The sequence below is a fragment of the Montipora capricornis genome, chromosome 1 (genome assembly GCF_036669925.1).
Source record: "Montipora capricornis isolate CH-2021 chromosome 1, ASM3666992v2, whole genome shotgun sequence".
Taxonomy (NCBI): domain Eukaryota; kingdom Metazoa; phylum Cnidaria; class Anthozoa; order Scleractinia; family Acroporidae; genus Montipora; species Montipora capricornis.
Window position 1 is genome coordinate 2,269,078 of NC_090883.1, and position 19,976 is coordinate 2,289,053.

General features: G+C 40.1%; 2 protein-coding genes across 2 annotated transcripts; both read left to right on the top strand.

Moving 5' to 3' along the window:
* The first annotated feature begins 1,125 nt into the window (after nt 1-1,125).
* On the top strand, nt 1,126-3,245 carry LOC138054547 (D(5)-like dopamine receptor). Its single transcript, XM_068901064.1, has one exon. It carries the CDS (start codon nt 1,126-1,128, stop codon nt 2,236-2,238), a length of 1,113 nt encoding a protein of 370 aa, XP_068757165.1. The 3' UTR covers nt 2,239-3,245.
* Nucleotides 3,246-15,189: 11,944 nt separating this feature from the next.
* Nucleotides 15,190-17,137, top strand: LOC138050778 (D(5)-like dopamine receptor). The gene has a single exon (XM_068897065.1). It carries the CDS (start codon nt 15,206-15,208, stop codon nt 16,166-16,168), a length of 963 nt encoding a protein of 320 aa, XP_068753166.1. The 5' UTR covers nt 15,190-15,205; the 3' UTR covers nt 16,169-17,137.
* The last annotated feature ends 2,839 nt before the right edge of the window (nt 17,138-19,976 follow it).

Sequence of the window (19,976 nt, forward strand, 5' to 3'; positions counted from 1 at the left end):
CAAGGATATTTGGAGTGAGAAATGTACGTCGTTATTGTTGTACACTGCAAGGGAATCCAACCCGTACGGCGCTGAATCGAATTGAAGTGATCACCAAGTTACTTGCATTGTCAATCGTTTTTTGCGGTGAGCTAACTTGCCTTTGAAGGCCTTTTGAAGACCATTAAAATTCGTTCACTAATTCTTGTTCTGTACTTACGCCCGTTATTCGGCGCCCCTCGATCTTTATTCCAATTTTTGTCGGTCTTGGTGGCAGCCGATTGTACAGAACAAAAACAATAATTAAGATTGTGCTTGAATCATGCTTCGTGGTAATTTTTTGAACAATAATAATTACTGCACTGAAAGCATTGATCCCAGATCCTGTGTGGTCGTCTTCGAGGAATTTACTACATTTGGTTTTTCTTAATTTCAATGATAAATAGCCCTGGTTCACTGTTGAGCACTGGACTCAATAAAGATGGCTCCATTGAAATAATTCTTTCTGCACCGTCCACTTTCTAGGCTAGCTCCATTCAATCATTGTTTCTCTGACTTTTTCAATTTGTGGTAGAGACAAATGTTCCATTACGATTTCTTTCGTTTTTTGGTCTTTTGATACAAGACACATGCGTTTCGCACTGCAACCGAAAAACTTGGCGCTATAGGCCCCTGGTTGGCTATTTATCGTCTGATATCAACGTGCGCTCATGGAATAATTGTTCATTATACTATATCATATTGTGAGTGAATGAATGTTAACAATTTTTCTTTCAGGTGATTCGACGGCCGAAGAACATAATACATATCAGGACCGAAATCTGGGGTAACGAACACCTGAAAAGGAAGCAAATCGTTCAAGTTGGCGGAGACAACTAAAAATTTTTTTTGCCATCCATTACTAGTCATACCTACTGGCATATCACTTGTCTTAGGGCAAGGGAAATATTTTTCATAATTCTACTTAACGGGCGGCCTTCTACGCAAACTGTTTGTCAAATTACCTCCGAAAGTCGAGTACCACTGAAGGACAAAAGCATCAAGACAGACAGATTTCAGTTGTGACGATAGGAGAGCGTCACAAGGGTACGTTGAGCCAGTCTACATTTACCAAGCAGGCACACTTGATCCACACCGAGATCCAACATGAATAACACGACTAATGCCACAGATATTCCTGAATATGAATCTGACGGCTCTTGGTGGGATTGGAATACATTTTTTTTAGCCTTTTTCATTATTGTAATGATTGTGACCATATTTGGAAACAGCTTAGTTTGCATCGCCATATACATCGACCACAGCCCTACAAACTGGTTTATTGCGTCTCTTGCAGTAAGTGACTTCCTATACGCATCTGCGAGCCTACCCTTTCGTATCCTCTCCAATGTAACCATCATACAAGATGTTTGGATCTGCAAGGCATGGATTTGGGTGGACATGGCTTGTGCGGCGGCATCCATCGCCAATCTGGCGGTGATCTCAGTTGACAGACACTTGAAAATTACCAAACCTTTTGTTTATCGTAGAAAGATGACAAACTTGCGCTCGATTTTGGCCATTGGCGGCGTGTGGCTGTACGCGGCCACACTGTCTACGTTTTCCATTATCGCTTGGCCTGGAGCGCAAGGCGTTCGATTGAGCCCTCACGGCTTGTGTACGAATACCAACAAAACATTCTACACGGTGGCGATCATAGTAGGTTTTCTGTTCCCACTTATTGTGCTCGTGACTTGTTACAGCATGATTTTGCGCACTATCTGGATTCAGTTTAAAAAAGTGCAACACATGTGTGCCAACTTCAGCAGCAAGGAAGACAGGCTTACGCGAAAGAGCGTGCGGCGGGAATTCAAAGTCACTAAGACAAGCGCCATTGTCCTGTTGACTTTCACTTTGTGTTGGGCCCCATTTTTTATCGTGTTCACTATTCAACAGTATGATATATCTTTAGTGAGACACATTCCGGTCGTTCTCTTTAACCTGATCGTCATGATTCTACCAAACTTCAACAGTACTTTAAATCCGATCATTTACGGGTACTTTAATACTGAATTTCGAAGAGCCTTTAAGAAGATAGTTGTATCCATATGGGAGAAAGGGGCCCGTCAACACAATAGTTCATTAACAAGCTTTTCTCAAGCCACTTTTGCAAAACGCGGAACTCCACCATCGGAGAATGGCAATCACAATCGGAACGAGGGACCGAAGGAAGATCGACAGTCCTCCTTGATCGAGGATACCATGATAACTCAAATCTGACCTCAAATCTGAAACTCAATTTTTGCAAGCTTGTGTAGCGTGCGAATGCAGTTTCGAGAGCTCCAGGATAGTATGACTTTGTTGTATCGCAACAAAGTTTTTCAAGTTTAAAATGGTTAACGATACATTGTAGTTACTAAAATCTGAGAATGAGAAGCTAAAGGAAAAAGTGGAAGAGGTTTTTGCGCAACTCAAGAAAGTTCAAGAACCTGAAGAAGAATCATGCTGGCTGCCATGTTGCAAGGGCATCGGATCCTGACGCAACGACATTGCAACGAAGTCCTTAGAACATGATCATATTAATAAATTTAGAGACCGGGCCCCGAACAAAATATCTCAGTGACTCTTGGAAAATCACTGAAGCAGTTATCGACCGAAGTATCAAAAGTCTCGGGGGCCATCCAAGAGTATAGTTACTTCTACAATTGCAACCTCAAACTTGTTGGCGTCCCCGAGCTGGGACCACTGGAAAATGCCTTCTAGACTTCACAGCTTTGCTAAAAATCAATGCAATTGTAGTATGTGTCAAACCGTATGACATCGACATAGCCCACCGGATACAAAAAAGGCAAAAAAAAAAAAAGAAATCAAAGCTTTAGTTCAACACGGAGTCCATTTCACTAATTACTACAAGGCAACTTTCCTTTAGAGTGAGTGTGGAGTGAGCGTGGAAGATTGACAAAAAATGTCTATGAGTTTTGATCGTTGCTCTTTGTAGCCAATGTGGAAACCAGAAAACACGTAATTCATTTCTCTTGGTAGATGCCATGTATCAAGAGCTTAACTCATCATTACAAGAATTGTTATATTGAATTGAAGAGCTATCAAGGTTATGGACAAGACCTTAAGATTGTTTTTTGTGCAGGGATTTACAGCTCTCCTATCCAATCTGGTTTTTTTGACTGATCTGGGACCCGTTTCTCGAACGTCCTGATAACTTTTCGGCCCCGAAAAGCCATTTCGCTTGTTTTGAAAAGCTGCGGGCTTTTAAGTAAATGAAAAATAATTGTGAGACTTGATGACTTAAATCCTCTCCCTTCTTAATATACAGAGGGAATTGTGACACTCGAAAAGTTACGGGACTTTCCACAAATAAGACTCTGAACCGATCCAATTCGATCTTACTAGTTTTCAACATCCCGGCATGTCTGTAGTTTGGTGGGCGTTAGTTCAATGACATTTGTTATGTGTATATATTTTCCATATTTCTCCTCTCGACGTTGTCAAATTTGTTATATTTTTCCGACAGTTGAACCTTATTGAATTAAGGAATGTAAGAACGTTTTGTTTCTAATGAAAAATAATAAATTACTACCAAAAACGTGGGACCTAGCTAATATAACTAATACGCCTCCACTCGTAGGTCACTGACACTCCTTTTGAAGACAAAAATTTGGTTTTATCAACGGAGTTGATAATGTAAATTGGCCACCGTACAGAGATTCTAAAAGCTGACGTTTCGAGCGTTAGCCCTTCGTCAGAGCGAATCGAGGGATTATGGGTTACGTGTAGTTTTATAGTAGAGTAGGAGCTACGCTATTGGTGGTAACATGGCAACGTGAAAAATAGGAATATATTAGTTAAATGAAAAGCGTTCGTTAATACCGTGAGGATTAAGGGTGCCGATTTGAAAGATGAATTTTTGTTCCAGATTCTTGCGGCTTTCCGTCGTACCTAGATGTAGGGAAAGGCCGCAGATAGCCATGTGTTTTTTGGAGTGGTTAGGCAGATTAAAATGGCGAGCGACTGGCTTGGATGCATCCTTGTCATTCTTCTCAACATCGCGAAGGTGTTCGCGGAATCGGTCACCTAGTCGTCTACCTGTCTCACCAATGTATAATTTATTGCATAACGTGCAGGTTATGCAATAAATGACATTTGCGGAGGTACATGTGAAACGATCGGTGATCTTAACAGATCGCTTAGGTCCCGATATCTTGCTAGTGTTAACAATGAAAAGACAAGTTTTGCATCGTGAGCGTGCGCATTTGAAAGTGCCGGGTTGCTCGTTAGTTTTGAGCGCGCTTCTAACTAAAAAGTTGCCTACGTTTTTGTCGCGTTTCAATGAAATAAGTGGAGGTTGCGAAAAGATTCTACCAGTCTCGGGATCATTTTGGAGTAATTTAAAATTACTAAGAATGATGCTTTTGACTGCGTGATTATGAGGATGGAAAGTGAGGGTGAATGGAATTCTGTCATTCTTATCTTTTTGTGACGTTTGTAGTGATGACTGTCGATCAAATTGTTGGGCGCGATGATGGCCCGCTTTGACCACAGAGACAGGATAGCCACGCAAAACTTGTCTTTTCATTGTTAACACTAGCAAGATATCGGGGCCTAAGCGATCTGTTAAGATCACCGATCGTTTCACATGTACCTCCGCAAATGTCATTTATTGCATAACCTGCACGTTATGCAATAAATTATACATTGGTGAGACAGGTAGACGACTAGGTGACCGATTCCGCGAACACCTTCGCGATGTTGAGAAGAATGACAAGGATGCATCCAAGCCAGTCGCTCGCCATTTTAATCTGCCTAACCACTCCAAAAAACACATGGCTATCTGCGGCCTTTCCCTACATCTAGGTACATGTCGGAAAATGGCTGGTTTTTAGGCAATGAATTGCATCTCGCCTATGGCGCTAATTGGTATGCCATATTGCAAAACTCATATCGATGCACGTTGTGGAATCGGGTTTAATGGAACGCGATAGTTCATTGCCAGATACCAGATGTAAAGGAATCAAATCTAACAATATACTGATACAAAAGGAATCAAATGAAGCATAACTGACATTCAAGACGCGGGCGTGACGTCAAAAAATTGGCGAGCTTTCTTATCGTTGTGACGCAAAGTAATGTACCATTCAAATTGAGGCTTCAACATCCCCCCCCCCCCCCCCTCCCGGGCAACTCTCCGGGAATTTGAATTTGGAAAATGTTTGTTCAAATGCCACCCTCCTCTGGCCAAAAAGTTTTTTAAATGGCTCATCATAGGTCCATTTCAGGTGATCAAATGCCCCCAACCCCGGGAAATTACCAGATTACCGTTTTACCTTTTCAGTGGCTTCTTTTATGCTTCTGAAGCTGTGTATGTAAACATGGTTTAACAACACCAAGGAGAACCAGGACCCTACATGGCATGAGGCACAAGGAGGACAGGTAACAGGCATAAATATCCAAAGGGACCAATAACAAAGTTGACAAATTTTGATGTCGAATTATTATCAATAAACCTTTAATATAAAAGTAAGGTTATGTCTATGTAGATCAACTGCATGTAAGTATTACACCAGACCAATGTTCTACTAGCAGAGAAACACGAAGAGAATACGTGACATGGAAACGTAACATGAAATCGAGGCTAGCGATCAAATTCTCCACCGCCTATGAGTGGTAATCAAATGCCCCGCCCTCGGGAAGACTAAGATGATCAAAATCCCTCCCCCCCCCCCCCCCCCCCCGGGCAGGAAAAGGGGTCAAATGCCCGGGGTATGCCCGGCGGGGGGGATGTTGAAGCTTCAATTTGACTGGTACATAAAGTGGCAACCTAAGTTGTGATATTAGATGTATTCAAACGGAGCTGACAAAAAATATCGATTGAATGATCATTAACAGAATAATTTATCGGCTTGCTTTGGAGTAAATTTTGAAAGACCTGGGGCCCGTTCTCGAAAGTCCCGAAACTTTACGGGCTTTTTTCGGGTGTCACAATTCCCTTTGTATCTCAAGAACGGAAGGGACTCAAGTCGTCAAACTTCACGGTAATTTTTCTTTTTGTCACCTTTAAAACATGTTACAAGATCGGCTTTCCAAAACAAGCGGTTGCCAGTTTCGCAAATGGCTTTTCGGGCCCGAAAAGTTATCGGACTTTAAAGAAACGGGCCTCTGGCCCGAGAACTTCAGTTTCAGGTAGGCCTTTTCTTTTTTTTTACGGCTTGGCTTCACCTGAATTCTTTGTCTCCCGACCAACGACCAAAATATTAGCTTTAGCTTTGCATTCCAACAGTGGAACACGTCTGTTCCAGCGAAGGAATACCAAATTAGCGCTAGCTCGACGAAAACGCTTCAAAACAATTTCAGACACGGGCAAACAATACCGAATAAATCGCGGCAACAATGTAAGGCTATTTCGTTCACAGAACATCATATTTTATGCTGTTTTAAACAAAACCGTTGACTTGCCATACAAACCTTTTTAAATGGTGCAACCGCAGGAAAGTCGCGCACGTGTTCATATCGTGACTCCTTGGGCCCCGTGTGCATGTAAAATTTTCCGGAAAAAGTTCCTCTTGTTGTTTTTCTAATTTGAAAACAAAGAAAATCGTTTGCCGATAGTAGTCTACGAAAACGATCAGGAAGCGCAGATCATGAACTGTTTAAAATAGTTTTTAACCATTTCATTAAAGAGCTGGATGTAATTTTTGGGAAAACTTTTCATTAAAGAAAATTTTCCTGATATCTACTACGGTAAACATTCTGAACCTACAAAAAACGTTTATCCTGTTAACAAGTAAATTGTGTGAGAAAAGGTGTTTTTTTAATCATGTATCGTGTTTTTACACCTTTGCTTCCTTCCTATCGTTGCACAAAGAAAGTTGTGACGAAACATGGCATGCGTTACAGTTAGCGTATGAGCAGAAAATCTTCCGATCCCGGCAGTGGCGTGATCTTGCCTTAGGGGCTGTTTACATGGAGGTAGGAAGATCCTAGCAGTAGAAAGATCCTAGAAGGCGAAACAACGTTTCCTTTGGTTTACATGCAGAAATTTCTGTCTAGGTGGAAGTGGAGAATGAAAGCAAGATGGCGGGCGAGAACAAGAAACGTGTAATTTGGGTCCTTCTACTCCCCTTACTAGCTTTAATAACTTTCTTTTCATCTTCCTCCTGGCAATCTCTCAAATCATTCGGATGTATTTGACTCGTAGCGTTTTCGACACCCGGGTTTCGACATTGCTGTCGATCGATTGCTCGTACGTTACTTTCCACTGTGCCTCACGTTTGGGCGGTGCATCTTTGAAACAAAACTGGTCCTGAATATTGTCGGCGGTCGTCAGAATCATTAGAATCGTCCTGTGGCAACGCCAGACGAAATTGGCGACCTTTGGCAGCTGAATACCGTGAACACCCAGGATCTTCCTAGGGCTAGATCTTCCTAGCTGACAGCTAGGAAGATCCTAGCACTAGGGCCAAGTACGACTTCTTGCCTGTAAACTGAATACAAAAAATATATGGCGCTAGGATGATCCGCCCTCTAGGATCTTCCTAGTGCTAGGATCTTCCTACCTCCATGTAAACAGCCCCTTAAAGTAGTGTCTCGAAAGTAGGTGCGAAAAACAACTTAAGTGGATCACCTGGAATTACTTGTATGCTAATTATGTTTCTGTTTTGCTGCTGGGCAACACGGCGTATCAAACATTCACTTAAAGACAACGCCAACTGTTCCCTATTCAGTTAGTCTTGCTCTCCAACATGCATGCGTTCTGAATTGCAATTAGATTTTAAAATTTTAACCGCAAACCAGTAGATTTGCGAACGAAAGGAAAGTTTTGCCGTCTTCCTGGATGAGCTTGGATGAGAAAATAGAGATGCTGCAAAGTTGGTAAGCTTCAGCACCAATCCATACTTTGTCGCCGTATCACGCGCAGCAAAATCGTACTGAGAGTGGAGGTAAATATGTTTAAATGTGAATGTAAGTATGCTCTTTAAACACCAAAATACAAACGCTTCGCGTTCAAAAGTGACACTTTTTTATCGCAACGCGATGTAACGGAAACAAAAGCTAGAAAAACGAGACAACAAACATGAGGATTAATCAATGGACAGTAACACCACTGAAGAATGAGCGGACGGGCGAAAGTATTTTATGATCGGTTTCTTCGAGTTCAAGACTGCCAGGGCGGCAAGAAGACGGCTTGCGCATCAAATGAGCTTCTTGCGATTTCAGTGAGTAACTTCAAAATGAAAATGTCGAGAGGTGGTTCGAAAGAAAGTTAGGTTCGAATCGTTGGAAAGTTCACAAAATCTGTCTAAAACTGTTCACAAAAGTGGTTCGTTTGACGCTTTCCGTGTAAGTGTAATTTCCATAGATCTTTGTTTTCGCATGCTAAAGGCCTTCCTTACTCGCTTTCATACCTTGCCAAAAGACTATATTTGCATAAAAAACACAACGGCATAGTTTAATTTAAATGGGCCTTAGCAAAAAAACAAATCATTAATTGAATGGTCTCCTTTTAGTAATTACTCTCTTTTTTTTATAAGAATACATTTTATAAGAATGTCAAGGCTAAAATTTGCAAAATTTTAAGAATAAAGCCGAGGGTGAGATTTTTGAAAAGGATAGATATAATTTTGTGTGTTGAAACATCTGTAAATACAATACAATTTTACGTTTTTAACTTAACGGTTTATTTATTCCTTTCTCTGAACGGCGAAACTAGCCAACTAGCTATAGCAAAATGCTAACGACAGTTCGTTAAACGGTACATGTAATTATGTACAGCATACAGCACAAAAGACATAAACTAAACCGCAAAAAAGTATTTTGACAAATTCTTTCTTTTTTAAATAACTAAACCTGGCGAAAACAGATCTAGATACCAAACACTTATAATTGATACCCCAATAAATTCTAAAACGGAAATGTCATAAGCTATAATTTAAGAACAATACAAGATATTTTCAGCCTAAATCGGCAGAAAAATAAGAATATTCAGCCTGAGCCGGAAAAACAACATTCTTATAAAAAAAAAGAGTGTATTCTATATTAGTAAAATTATTTGGATAGTGTGGAAACGTTTGCCTTGTCACTCAAAACGCCTCCAAAATAATAATGAATATGTCATTTAACACAGTCCCCCTTGTCGCTGGTCAATTTTGATAGACGTGACGAAGTGGCCCCCTTTGAGAAAAGGTTTGGGGCAAATTAAGGATTCGCCGGTGCACCAGCAGTTTTTAACAGTGCTATCCCTCCCCCTCCCCTCCCCTAATAGAAAGCCGCGGACAAAAAGAAGATCGCAAAGCGAAACAGACTTCGTTCTTTTAATTAAGTTCTCATTTATCGCAAAGAATAGTTAACTTTCAGAAGCTGCCAAAGTTTCAGTACACTTGCAAACATGCTAGATTACTCATGATCGAAAACCATGGCTACTTTGGAAAGTGTCGATAATTGGGAAAATAGGTCAGTAACTAGAGGAACATCACAACACAGCTGATCTCTACTTTTTCTTTTTTGTTAATTAAATATTCACGGCATTTCTAATAACAGTTTTCCCTTTATGAGGAGCTTAACTTGGGTCAGGAATGTGGGTCCCCGCTGTTTAGGTAAAAAAATTTTTACCTAAATCTCAGTGGGAGTTGTAACAAGACTCACACTAAAAAGGCAGAGCGAGAGACAAAGGAAAAGGGAGGTGTTAATCTCGACACATTTGTTGGGCCGACTTCGTCATAAAGTTTTCAATGACAACAAATATCTCAAATTACTTTAAATTAATTTTGAGTGACGTGTCAAAATAGCCCAGAGGCACAATAAATCAATTTGAAATATTTTCTAAAATACGGTTTACAACGGCCAGCATCATGCAATGATGGAATGGAAAATTATTTCTTTATTCTCTTTATTTCAAATTAATTTAAACACAGGCAAACTTATATCTTAACTTTCAGGCTACCGAGATGCAACTTGTTTTGCCTGGCATACACTTTTCTCAACAGCAATGGTGAATTGGTTCTTTTCTGATTTTAAAGCAAACCATTTTTAAGTTTTATACTCATGGAACTCGATAACTGAGGAATAAAACTCAACAGCTATTACACCTTCGAACATCTGCTTCCCTAATTCTCCGGTTTAACATGAAACGTTAGTGATGTATTGGTGTATTTGTTAATTTAAACACAGGCAAATTATTTTGTCAGTTAACTTTCAGGCTACCGAGATGCAACTTGTTTTGCCTGGCATATACTTTTCTCAACAGCAAAGGTGAATTGGTTCTTTTCTGATTTTAAAGTAATCCACTATGATTTTTTATACTCATGGAGAACTGGGAAATTTAGAATGCCCAATTGTAGCTGTGTAAAATTTCATTCCGGGCTAATTGATTTCCCAGCATGTCACAGGCAGACACATACAATATTATTCACACACTTATCATTTTCCTGCTATCATGATATCCTGATATCATGAAATTGAACCTAACAGCAGTTATTTTACCTCAATTGCTAACTTTCCCCGATAAAACACAAGTTTCCTTTCCAATTCAAAACTTCTATTCTTCGCGATTTTGGCGTTTGAGCGTGAGCCTGTACACCGGGAAGGCTTCCAGCACCGAATTCCCCCAAATCAACATTGTTCACTGCCTTCATAACTCGCTTGAATACATCTGAATACAGAAATCCATGACATTCAGACGACGACTGCTCAAGTAAGCTTCGTCCACGTTTTTACCAGAATTTCGGACGGCGGGTCTAATCTGCAGGTCGCACGTAAACCTAAACACTAACCCTAAATCCTATAGAACGAAAAATAGTGCCGTGTCCCAGCACTAACCGCCACAGTCGATGCGCACAAACGAACTGAAATAGATTTGTGTTCCCCACAAAATTCATCTCGCCCCTAAATATGGTCATTCAATAAAAAATTAACTACTTTTTACTGCGTTGCCGTATGGCAATCCCACTCGGAAAATGGGTAGATTTCCGTTTTCTTTTTTTTGTTTTCCGTGTCACTCCCCTGGTAAGTGGTGTCTTTGTGAATAGAGCCTTCTGCGGGTATTTTCTTAGGATCGAGAGGGTAGTGGAACTGCGTAGATTTCTCTGGTGGACACAGTAGAATCATTAACTTAGCCTGCAATGGCGTCGAAAGTCATGTAACGCGAATGGCGTTTTAGTGGATCCTTAAACAAAATATACCCTTATGGAGCTCAATAATGGAAAGTCAGTTGGATAAACTAGGCAGGCGGTGAAAAACCAACACCTGGAATCACAAAAGCGACGAGTAATGGACTTCGACAACAATCTATCGCTCGTCGAGCCGAAATCAAAGTGAGCTGTATTTATCTGAGGTACATGGTAATTTGACACGATTGAGTTTCTTGTCTTCACGCACGCAATGAAATAGAAAGAGGTTCTCGCCTCTAAGAGCAAATATGTTGTTTGTTTCAATAAAATTTTCGCTGGAAAAGGATTCTGTGGTATTTACTGCCCTTGTGAATTATAATATCATGTTGTGTATTGAATTTTCGAGCTTAAGGTTGAAATGTGATATGGGAGAAGTTTTTTAGTATTGTTCTGTAAGCAGGAAGGGTTCACAGGGCTGTTGGAAGCGTGCTTGAGTTTCAACAAAATGAGCCCCAAAATCAGTGAAAAATTGTGACGCAGATGAATAATAAAGTAGGTGCTATTTCCAAAATGCTGGAATTTCCTGGTGATAAATAAAGTCGTACGCGTCTTGGAGAGTAAATTTTGACTTTGCATAAGGAAGAGTTGGGCGATTGTGATCTTCGTTTTGACTTCGCTCATTTCATTGTCAACTTTTATAACACTTGACAGAAAAAGAAACTTACAAAAACCCGGTATCTTGCCATCATTTGACACAGATACTTCACTGTTTGGCGAGTAAACATGCCGCGGTAACTTAATCACGGCGCCCGCTGAATTCCGGCATGTCACTTTCGATTTTGCGATTTATTTGAACGTAGCAAAAATCTCCCAAAATGTTTGTCGCTGATCGTAACTTTTTATATTCTATATTCACGGTTCAAAATTAATGTTGTTTTCATGTCGTAAATATTTTATTCTCGATCGACCGTCCCGGAAACTTCCTTCTGCTCTTTCTAAAAACTGTGTATCAATAGTTATTTTCTTTTGCATCAATATTTGTTTTGCATAATAATAATAGTTTAATACTTGTAGTGCGCAAATTCCATTTACATATGATCAAATGCGCATAACAATTATAAAATATAAAAATTACATCAGCTAATAAATTACAGTACAACTCTTATTTAAATATACAAAAAAATCATAAAACCTTATCTAAGTTGTAAAAAAACTATTAAAACCCTGCAGAATTAAATCCTAATTAAAAGCTAAATTAAAAAGGTGAGTCTTCAGTAAAATTTTGAATTTACTAAAATCATTCTCGTTGCGCACGTGATAGGGAAGACTGTTCCACAGTTTAGGTGCTGCACACATATAAGCACGATCGCCCAATGTTTTCTTTGTTATGGCATTTGGTGCCTGCAGCATGAGACCCTTATTACTAGATCTTAAATTATATGCTCCATTCTGCTGCAATTTAACAAGCTCTTGTAAATAAATTGGACCCTGTCCATTAATACTTTAAAAGTGATCATGATAAATTTGAACTGTATTCTAAACTGAACAGGTAAGTGCATAAAGCTTGCATAAAGCTTGCATAAAGCAAGCTAACAAAATCTGTACATTGCTGAGTTCGCATTTGTTACCGTTAATAGTATTTTCGGTCAGATGCTTCTGTTTTATGAGGGGTTTATTGTTTTGGTCTCCCATCCTGACACTAACCCCGCCCGAAGCTCAGAGGGCACACTTGTGGTGAAAAGAAGTTATGAGGGAACTTGAAAATTATCAACATGTCAGCTCAGAAGCCAATATTTCTCGCTTCTCTTTTATTTGTTATTCTTCGGAGACTGGAATGCTGTATTTTAATACCACACAATTCAGTACCTTCTGATTTTCTGTAACACGTACCACAGGCAACCCAGTGTATGCTTCACTTAGCCCTTGCTCTATCGCAGGAGATTGGTACGGATTCCTCATCACTTTCCGATCCCTTACATAATCAATGACCGAGTCTTTCGAAAGTTCGTCATTATGGTCCGCCAAACAAGTGCTAGTGTCTGGAAGCATGGGTTGCTTGGTTGCCTCATTGTTTTCATGTCACTGATGATGTTCAAGTTGCCGGGATTCATATGGCCTTGATGACTCACAGTTTGCAAAACGTCCTGACAGCTTTGATAAAAATTGGTATTCTTTGATAGATTCAATGTCACTCTCCAAATGGAAGTCACCTTCCAAATATGGAAGTTATTAATCCCCCGTGAGCTTAGAGGATCGACAGAGACTGTCTTCTCACCATGTCTGTCGATTCCATTTCGACATGTATTAAAGTCTTCGCGTTGGTGAGTGAAAGGCGGTGCACAATTAATTGCACCAATGTGTACTTGTTCAGAATCTTTTGCTTCACCTTCGAAGAACGCCATTTCTTTAATTCTTCAGTTTCTTGCTTCTAAATGCTGCAGCGGAGGGTGCTCAAACACTTAAGTATAAAAGCCACAAACAGCAATCGCGGCGTACCAAGTCACAGCTGTCTAAGCTGTGTTGTGATTATCCATCCTGATTGGCTAGTTAGATCGAACTCACAGTTTTTATCGGAACAAACGCTTACTTACAGTGAAACAACGGGGACGTCAAAGGTTTTAAAAATGAATAGCAAATTGCAACCGGATGATTCTATAAATGTGTTTATAATCACAAAAACGTGAAGACAGAGCCATTTTTGAGCCGGACAGCCCTCCTCTGTAGTTACTAAAAAGCGCCCTTTATCAGTATTTCACGGCTCCAAAAATTAATTCCGGCTTCAAAGGACCTCAAAGTTTCATTTTATATAATAAAACATAAAAGTCACCAAGCGATTTTAAAGGTGAAATTGGTTTTTGTCAACGTTTTGTGGATTAATTTTTTGCAATTTAGTCTGGCACTTCCCTCCCCGGTGAATAAACAAATTTGTACCTTTTTGTGTTGCACTCTGGGATATTCAGTGTGGCGACGAGTACACAAAGAAGAGAATTTTTTTAAATTTTTGAGTGGTTATTTCCTTTAACTCTATGCCCGTTATTCGGCCCCCTCGATCTTTATTCCATTGTGACGTGGGAGCCGATTGTATAGAACATAAATAATAATTAAAATTGTCCTTGAATCATGCTTCGTGGTAATTTTTTGAACAACAATAATAATTATTGCAATGGAAGTATTGATCCCAGCCCGTGTGTGGTTGTCTTCGAAGAATTTAATACAATCATTTGGTTTTTCTTCATTTCGATGATAGGTAACCCTGTTTCGTTGTTGAGCACTGGACTTAGTAAAGATGGCTCCATTGAAATAATTCTTTCTGCATCGTCCACTTTCTAGCTCCATTCAATCATTGTTTCGCTGGAAGTATTGATCCCAGACCCTGTGTGGTTGTCTTCGAAGAATTTAATACAATCATTTGGTTTTTCTTCATTTCGATGATAGGTAACCCTGTTTCGTTGTTGAGCACTGGACTTAGTAAAGATGGCTCCATTGAAATAATTCTTTCGGCACCGTCCACTTTCTAGCTCCATTCAATCATTGTTTCTCTGACTTTTTCAATTTGTCGTAGAGACAAATGTTCCATTACTATTTCTTTCTCTCTTTAGTCTTTTGCTTCAAGACACATGCGTTTCGCACTGCAACCGAAAAACTTGGCGCTATACGCACCTCGCTGGCTATTTATCGTCTGATCTCAACGTGCGCTCGTGGAATAATTGTTCATTATACTATACCATATTTTGAATGAATGAATGTTTTCAATTTTTCTTTCAGGTGATTCGGCGGCAGAAGAGCATAATATATATCAGGACCGAAATCTGGAGTAACGAACATCTAAAACTGGAAGCAAATCGTTCAAGTTGACGGAGACAATTAAATCTTTTTTTGCCATCCATTACTAGTCATACCTACTGGCATATCACTTGTCTTAGGGCAAGGGAAATATTTTTCATAATTCTACTTTACGGGCGGCCTCCTACGCAAATTTTTTGTCAAATCACCTCCGAAAGTCGAGTACCACTAAAGGACAAAAGCATCAAGATAGACAGATTTTGTAACGACAGGAGAACGTCGCAAGGGTACGTTGAGCCAGTCTACATTTACCAAGCAGCCATATTTGATCCACACCGAGATCAAGCATGAATAACACGACAAATGCAACAGACATTCCTGAATATGAATCTGATGACTTTTGGTGGGATTGGAAAACATTTTTATTAGTATTTTTCATTATTGCAATGATTGTGTCCATATTGGGAAACAGCTTAGTTTGTATCGCCATATACGTCGACCGGCGTCTCCACAGCCCTACAAACTGGTTTATTGCTTCTCTTGCAGTAAGTGACTTCTTATACGCATCTGTGAGCCTACCCTTCCGTATCCTCTCCATCGTAACGATCATACAAGATGTTTGGATCTGCAAGGCATGGATTTGGATGGACGTGTCTTGTGCGGCGGCATCCATCGCCAATCTGACGGTGATTTCAGTTGACAGACACTTGAAAATTACCAAACCTTTTGTTTATCGTAGAAAGATGACCAACTCGCGCTCGTTTTTGGCCATTGGCGGCGTGTGGTTGTACGCGGCCACACTGTCGACACTTTCCATTATCGCTTGGCCTGGAGAGCCAGGCGTTCGATTGAGCGCTTACGGCTCGTGTACGAATACCAACAAAAAATTCTACACGGTAGTGATCATAGTAGGTTTTCTGTTCCCACTTATTGTGCTCGTGACTTGTTACAGCATGATTTTGCGCACTATCTGGATTCAGTTCAAAAGAAGGCAACACATGACTGCCAACTTCTGCGGCAACGAAGACAGGCTTAAGCGAATGAGCTTGCGGCGGGAATTCAAAGTCACGAAGACAATTGCCATTGTCCTGTTGACTTTCACTTTGTGTTGGACCCCATTTTTTATCGTGTTTACTATTCAACAGTATGATATGTCTTTAGTGAGACACATTCCGAAGGTTCTCCTTTACTTGATCTTCATGATTCTACCAAACTTAAACAGTACTTTAAATCCGATCATTTACGGGTACTTTAATACTGAATTTCGGAGCGCATTTGAAAACGTTCGCGCGAAAATCTTCCCACTTTGAAATTTGTTTCATTTCTCATCTGAAGTTAGGTCCTAAATTACTTATTCCGAAAATGACAAAAAATTGGGGGGTCACCGAAAAATGGGAAAAATGCCCTAATTTCGAAAATCGACAGATAGGTCATCATAACGAGATGTAGCCTCATCTACTCATCCGTTGAAAATCATAAAAATAATATATTAGAGTCAATGTTTCTGTGCATAGAAACATTGGAGTGGGTTTTTTAGATAATTGCATGCCGCTGGGGATGTCGTAAACAATAGAGTTAATCCTCAACGAGCGTTTTCGCAAGCGCTACTTGTTGTAACCATTTCCGGAACTCAGGACACACGGAAAGAAAAATTTAAAAAAAAGATAACTTTTTACATTGTAAATTTTTCATTTCAACTCATTTTGTAGATTTTAAGAAGAGTAAGTGATTCATGTCTTATAAACTAGGGGTCACCGATGATCTAAAAGAGTAAAATCGATGTGATGTTGCGAAGCTCTTAGAAAATTTTTGCGTGACCTGTCGGGGAAGGACTGGAACCCAAGACAGGATCGATCGATGAAAGGTTTTTGGAAAAAAAACTGTTTCTCAAGCATATAGCAACGAAGTTTCAAGCAGTGGTTATCTTTATTTGGTTAGTATTATCTCTCCATTGCCGCCTTTGTCATCTTCTGGAATGGGTTTTTGTGGAATATAATCTCTGGCTGTTCCTCTTAGGTCCGCACTATCCAAGTGCATTAGCAGGAGAAGATAATTCTGCTCTATTTTCGCGAAAGTAAAGAAAAAGAACTTTAAAAACATGTAAGAAGTTCGTAACGTAATAAAAACATTTTTAAAAAACAACGCCATTAAATTTACGCTAAACAAACCGTTCCTCGAGTTTTCAAAACTTTTAACCACTACCAAGAGAAAATGAGTGCTACTTGATTAGCGACCTTTTCCAGCCTCCCGGTCCTTTCTCTGTAACGTTTCATGATGAATTGGAAATAAATGTGCCATTCTTTAGCTGACCTAGAAAATTTTCCCCGCGTTTTTGTTGCCATAAGATCTTAACTAATGCTTGAAGTAATGCGTTACATATTACACGACTACACGGCCAACGTTTGCAAAAACGTAATCCTTCCTTGTACTTGTAAATGTTTATTGCCGTGACTTGGTCCCACGGCCTGGTACCGTCTGGCCTTGTAGCTCAGTCGGCAGAGCAGCGGTTATCTAATCCGAAGGTCGTAGGTTCAATTCCCACCCTGGTCAGAGTTTTTCTCTGTCCTTGTGTGGGCCCATTTCCATCAGTAGGGCTAACGCTCAAGAAGGCGTTATCTTTATTTGGTGAGTAAAGACCGCAGTCCCTAATATCCTTTAAAAAGCGAATCCACCATGCTTCAATACGTTGAATGGAAACTGACTTGCCATACAGAAAAATTTTATCTGCATTCCCGTCTCGCTCTGGGGAGCTGCAACAGATGTATTTTCTGTCCCACAGTTCGCTCGTATCATCTTTGGTGTTCCTCCGATTTGACTGACACAGTCAACGAAGTACGGTTCTATGATAGAAGGGTAATTGGCCGTATTTATACTAGAGGACGTCTTAGAAGTCCAGACGCATTAAACGTCTGTCTGGTCGTAAGTACGACTAATATAAATACCGGACGCACTTAACTTCGACGGCCAGAAATCAAATTCACAATTTTGTTGAAAAGATACTGACATTTAATCACAAAAGAGAATATGTGCACTTCATTGCTAAGTGGGTCAGTTTAGTGCGTCCCGTCTTTATAGTAGACGGCTTCGATGTCTGAGACGACTAAGACGTCTGTTAAGTGCGTCGTTTAGACGCACTTAACTTGAGACGTTTAATTCGTCTGACGTTTAATGCGTCCACCTTATAATTTCCCGTATTTATACTAGTCGTCTAAGACGTCTAAGATGTCTTAGACGTCTGAGACGTCTTAGACGTCCTCTAGCATAAATACAGCCATTGTTAGAAGGGCCGTTTTCCAACCACATAATACGTCGGCTAGACCCGTCAAGGGCGCCTTGTACACAAAAGCCAAAGGGATTTCACTTGTCATATCCATCAATATGCTAGAGGTAATTTGGATCCTTTGTTCTGTACTGTCTTCTCTGCAGTCCACGTCTTGACCGTGCAGCTACACCATCAGGATCTAATAATTTTAACAGTGCTCTCACCGTTTCCTTATCAACTGCAAGCCCGTAGTTAACTACAAGCCTTTGAGTCATCTGCCCGTAGCCGATAGTGCTGCCGCTGCCCCCGTAATTCCTCTTGAACTGTACAACAAATCTGTCGTGGATCGCTGCAGTTACCTCTCCTTTTAAGACCACGAGCACGCAATATTCGCTACAGCTGCCTAATGTATGACGTTGTACCGTCTCGGTGTAGCACGCCCAAAAAAAGCAAGATCTCGTCATAGCCGAGTCTAGTAGAGAAGTATTGTTCAATTAGTATATTTCCCTCATGCGGCTGATTATCGAGGTTCAAGGCCGGTAAATAAGGCGGAAGAACCCCGGCACTTTCCGTTAGAATTGCAATTATAAACCAAGAGGAAAGCCATGCTTCTGCCATTTTAATTGATTTCATTCGATCATGAAGTTGAAAAAAATGTTGGTCACAAAATGAGAGAAAAGTCTATAAAAAAGTCAGGAAAAATTCGTTAAAAAAGTCGAGAAAAAACCAAAATTCGACAAAAAAGTCGGGGAAAAAGTCGAGAAAAAAACGAAAACTCGACAAAAAAGTCGACAAAAGCAAAATCAAGCACAAAGTTTGCATGGCATTAATTGGGTTCCATACCGCAACAAAATAGAAAAAATAAAATTAAGCTGGACTTCCTTCAGTTTGTCACAGATGCATCCTTTGTTTCGTGAGTTGTTAGCATTAAACATGCAAGGTAACTTGATCATAGGTGGCCGCTAAAATCGGTATCACTTTTGATTTTCAGTGCGATTTTACTTGTGCAACCAAAAGTACGATAGAAAAATTAAACGTAAGAAACCTGTCCCAAAATGTTTTCTCCGGATTGTAACTTATTATATTCGTGGCATAAAATTTATGATGTTTTCATCTCGCCAATTTTGTTGCTGATGGCATATTGTTTTATTCTCGTTTCTTAAAAGTTTCATCTGCTCTTCTTAAAAACTATATAATCAAGATTTATTTACTTTCGCGGCAAAATTTGTTTTGCATATAGAAGGCTAACAAAATGTGTACTTTGCTTAGTTCGCATTTTCTAGCGTTAAAATGGAATCTTCGGTCGTATATATGTTCCTGACAGCAGGTCGCATAACTGACGTCTCCCATCCATATACTAACCCTGCCGAGCAGAGATAGCTTCTTTATTTTTAGCGCTAAATTAACCATACACCACTGTATTTTTAATTGTAGCCTTTTGTTAACAATTATTCCACGAGCGCGAGTTGCATATGAGATGATAGATATAGCGAGTTACCATGCAAGCATTTTTGTTTCTTCTGTGCTTCCCAAGAGAGAAACCATTGCGAGCAACCATTTGATTTTCCATCGTGCACGTGCGAAGTACGTCACAGCCCACGTGTTGTATCTGAATCACTTCGTCTTATTTCGTGGGAATTCACTACATAGCAGGCTCGCCCAAACGCAGCAGTTACATAGCTGAACGCACGCAAAAGTGCCAAAACAAGTTTCCTAACTCGTTTTACCGGTTCAAATTTAATTTATTCGTCCTTGGCGCTGGACAGCGGCTCACTCAAAGAAATTGCTCGAAGGGTAATCGCGAGTTCGCTAATCACCTCATATCCAACAAGCACGAGTGGAATAATTGTATATTA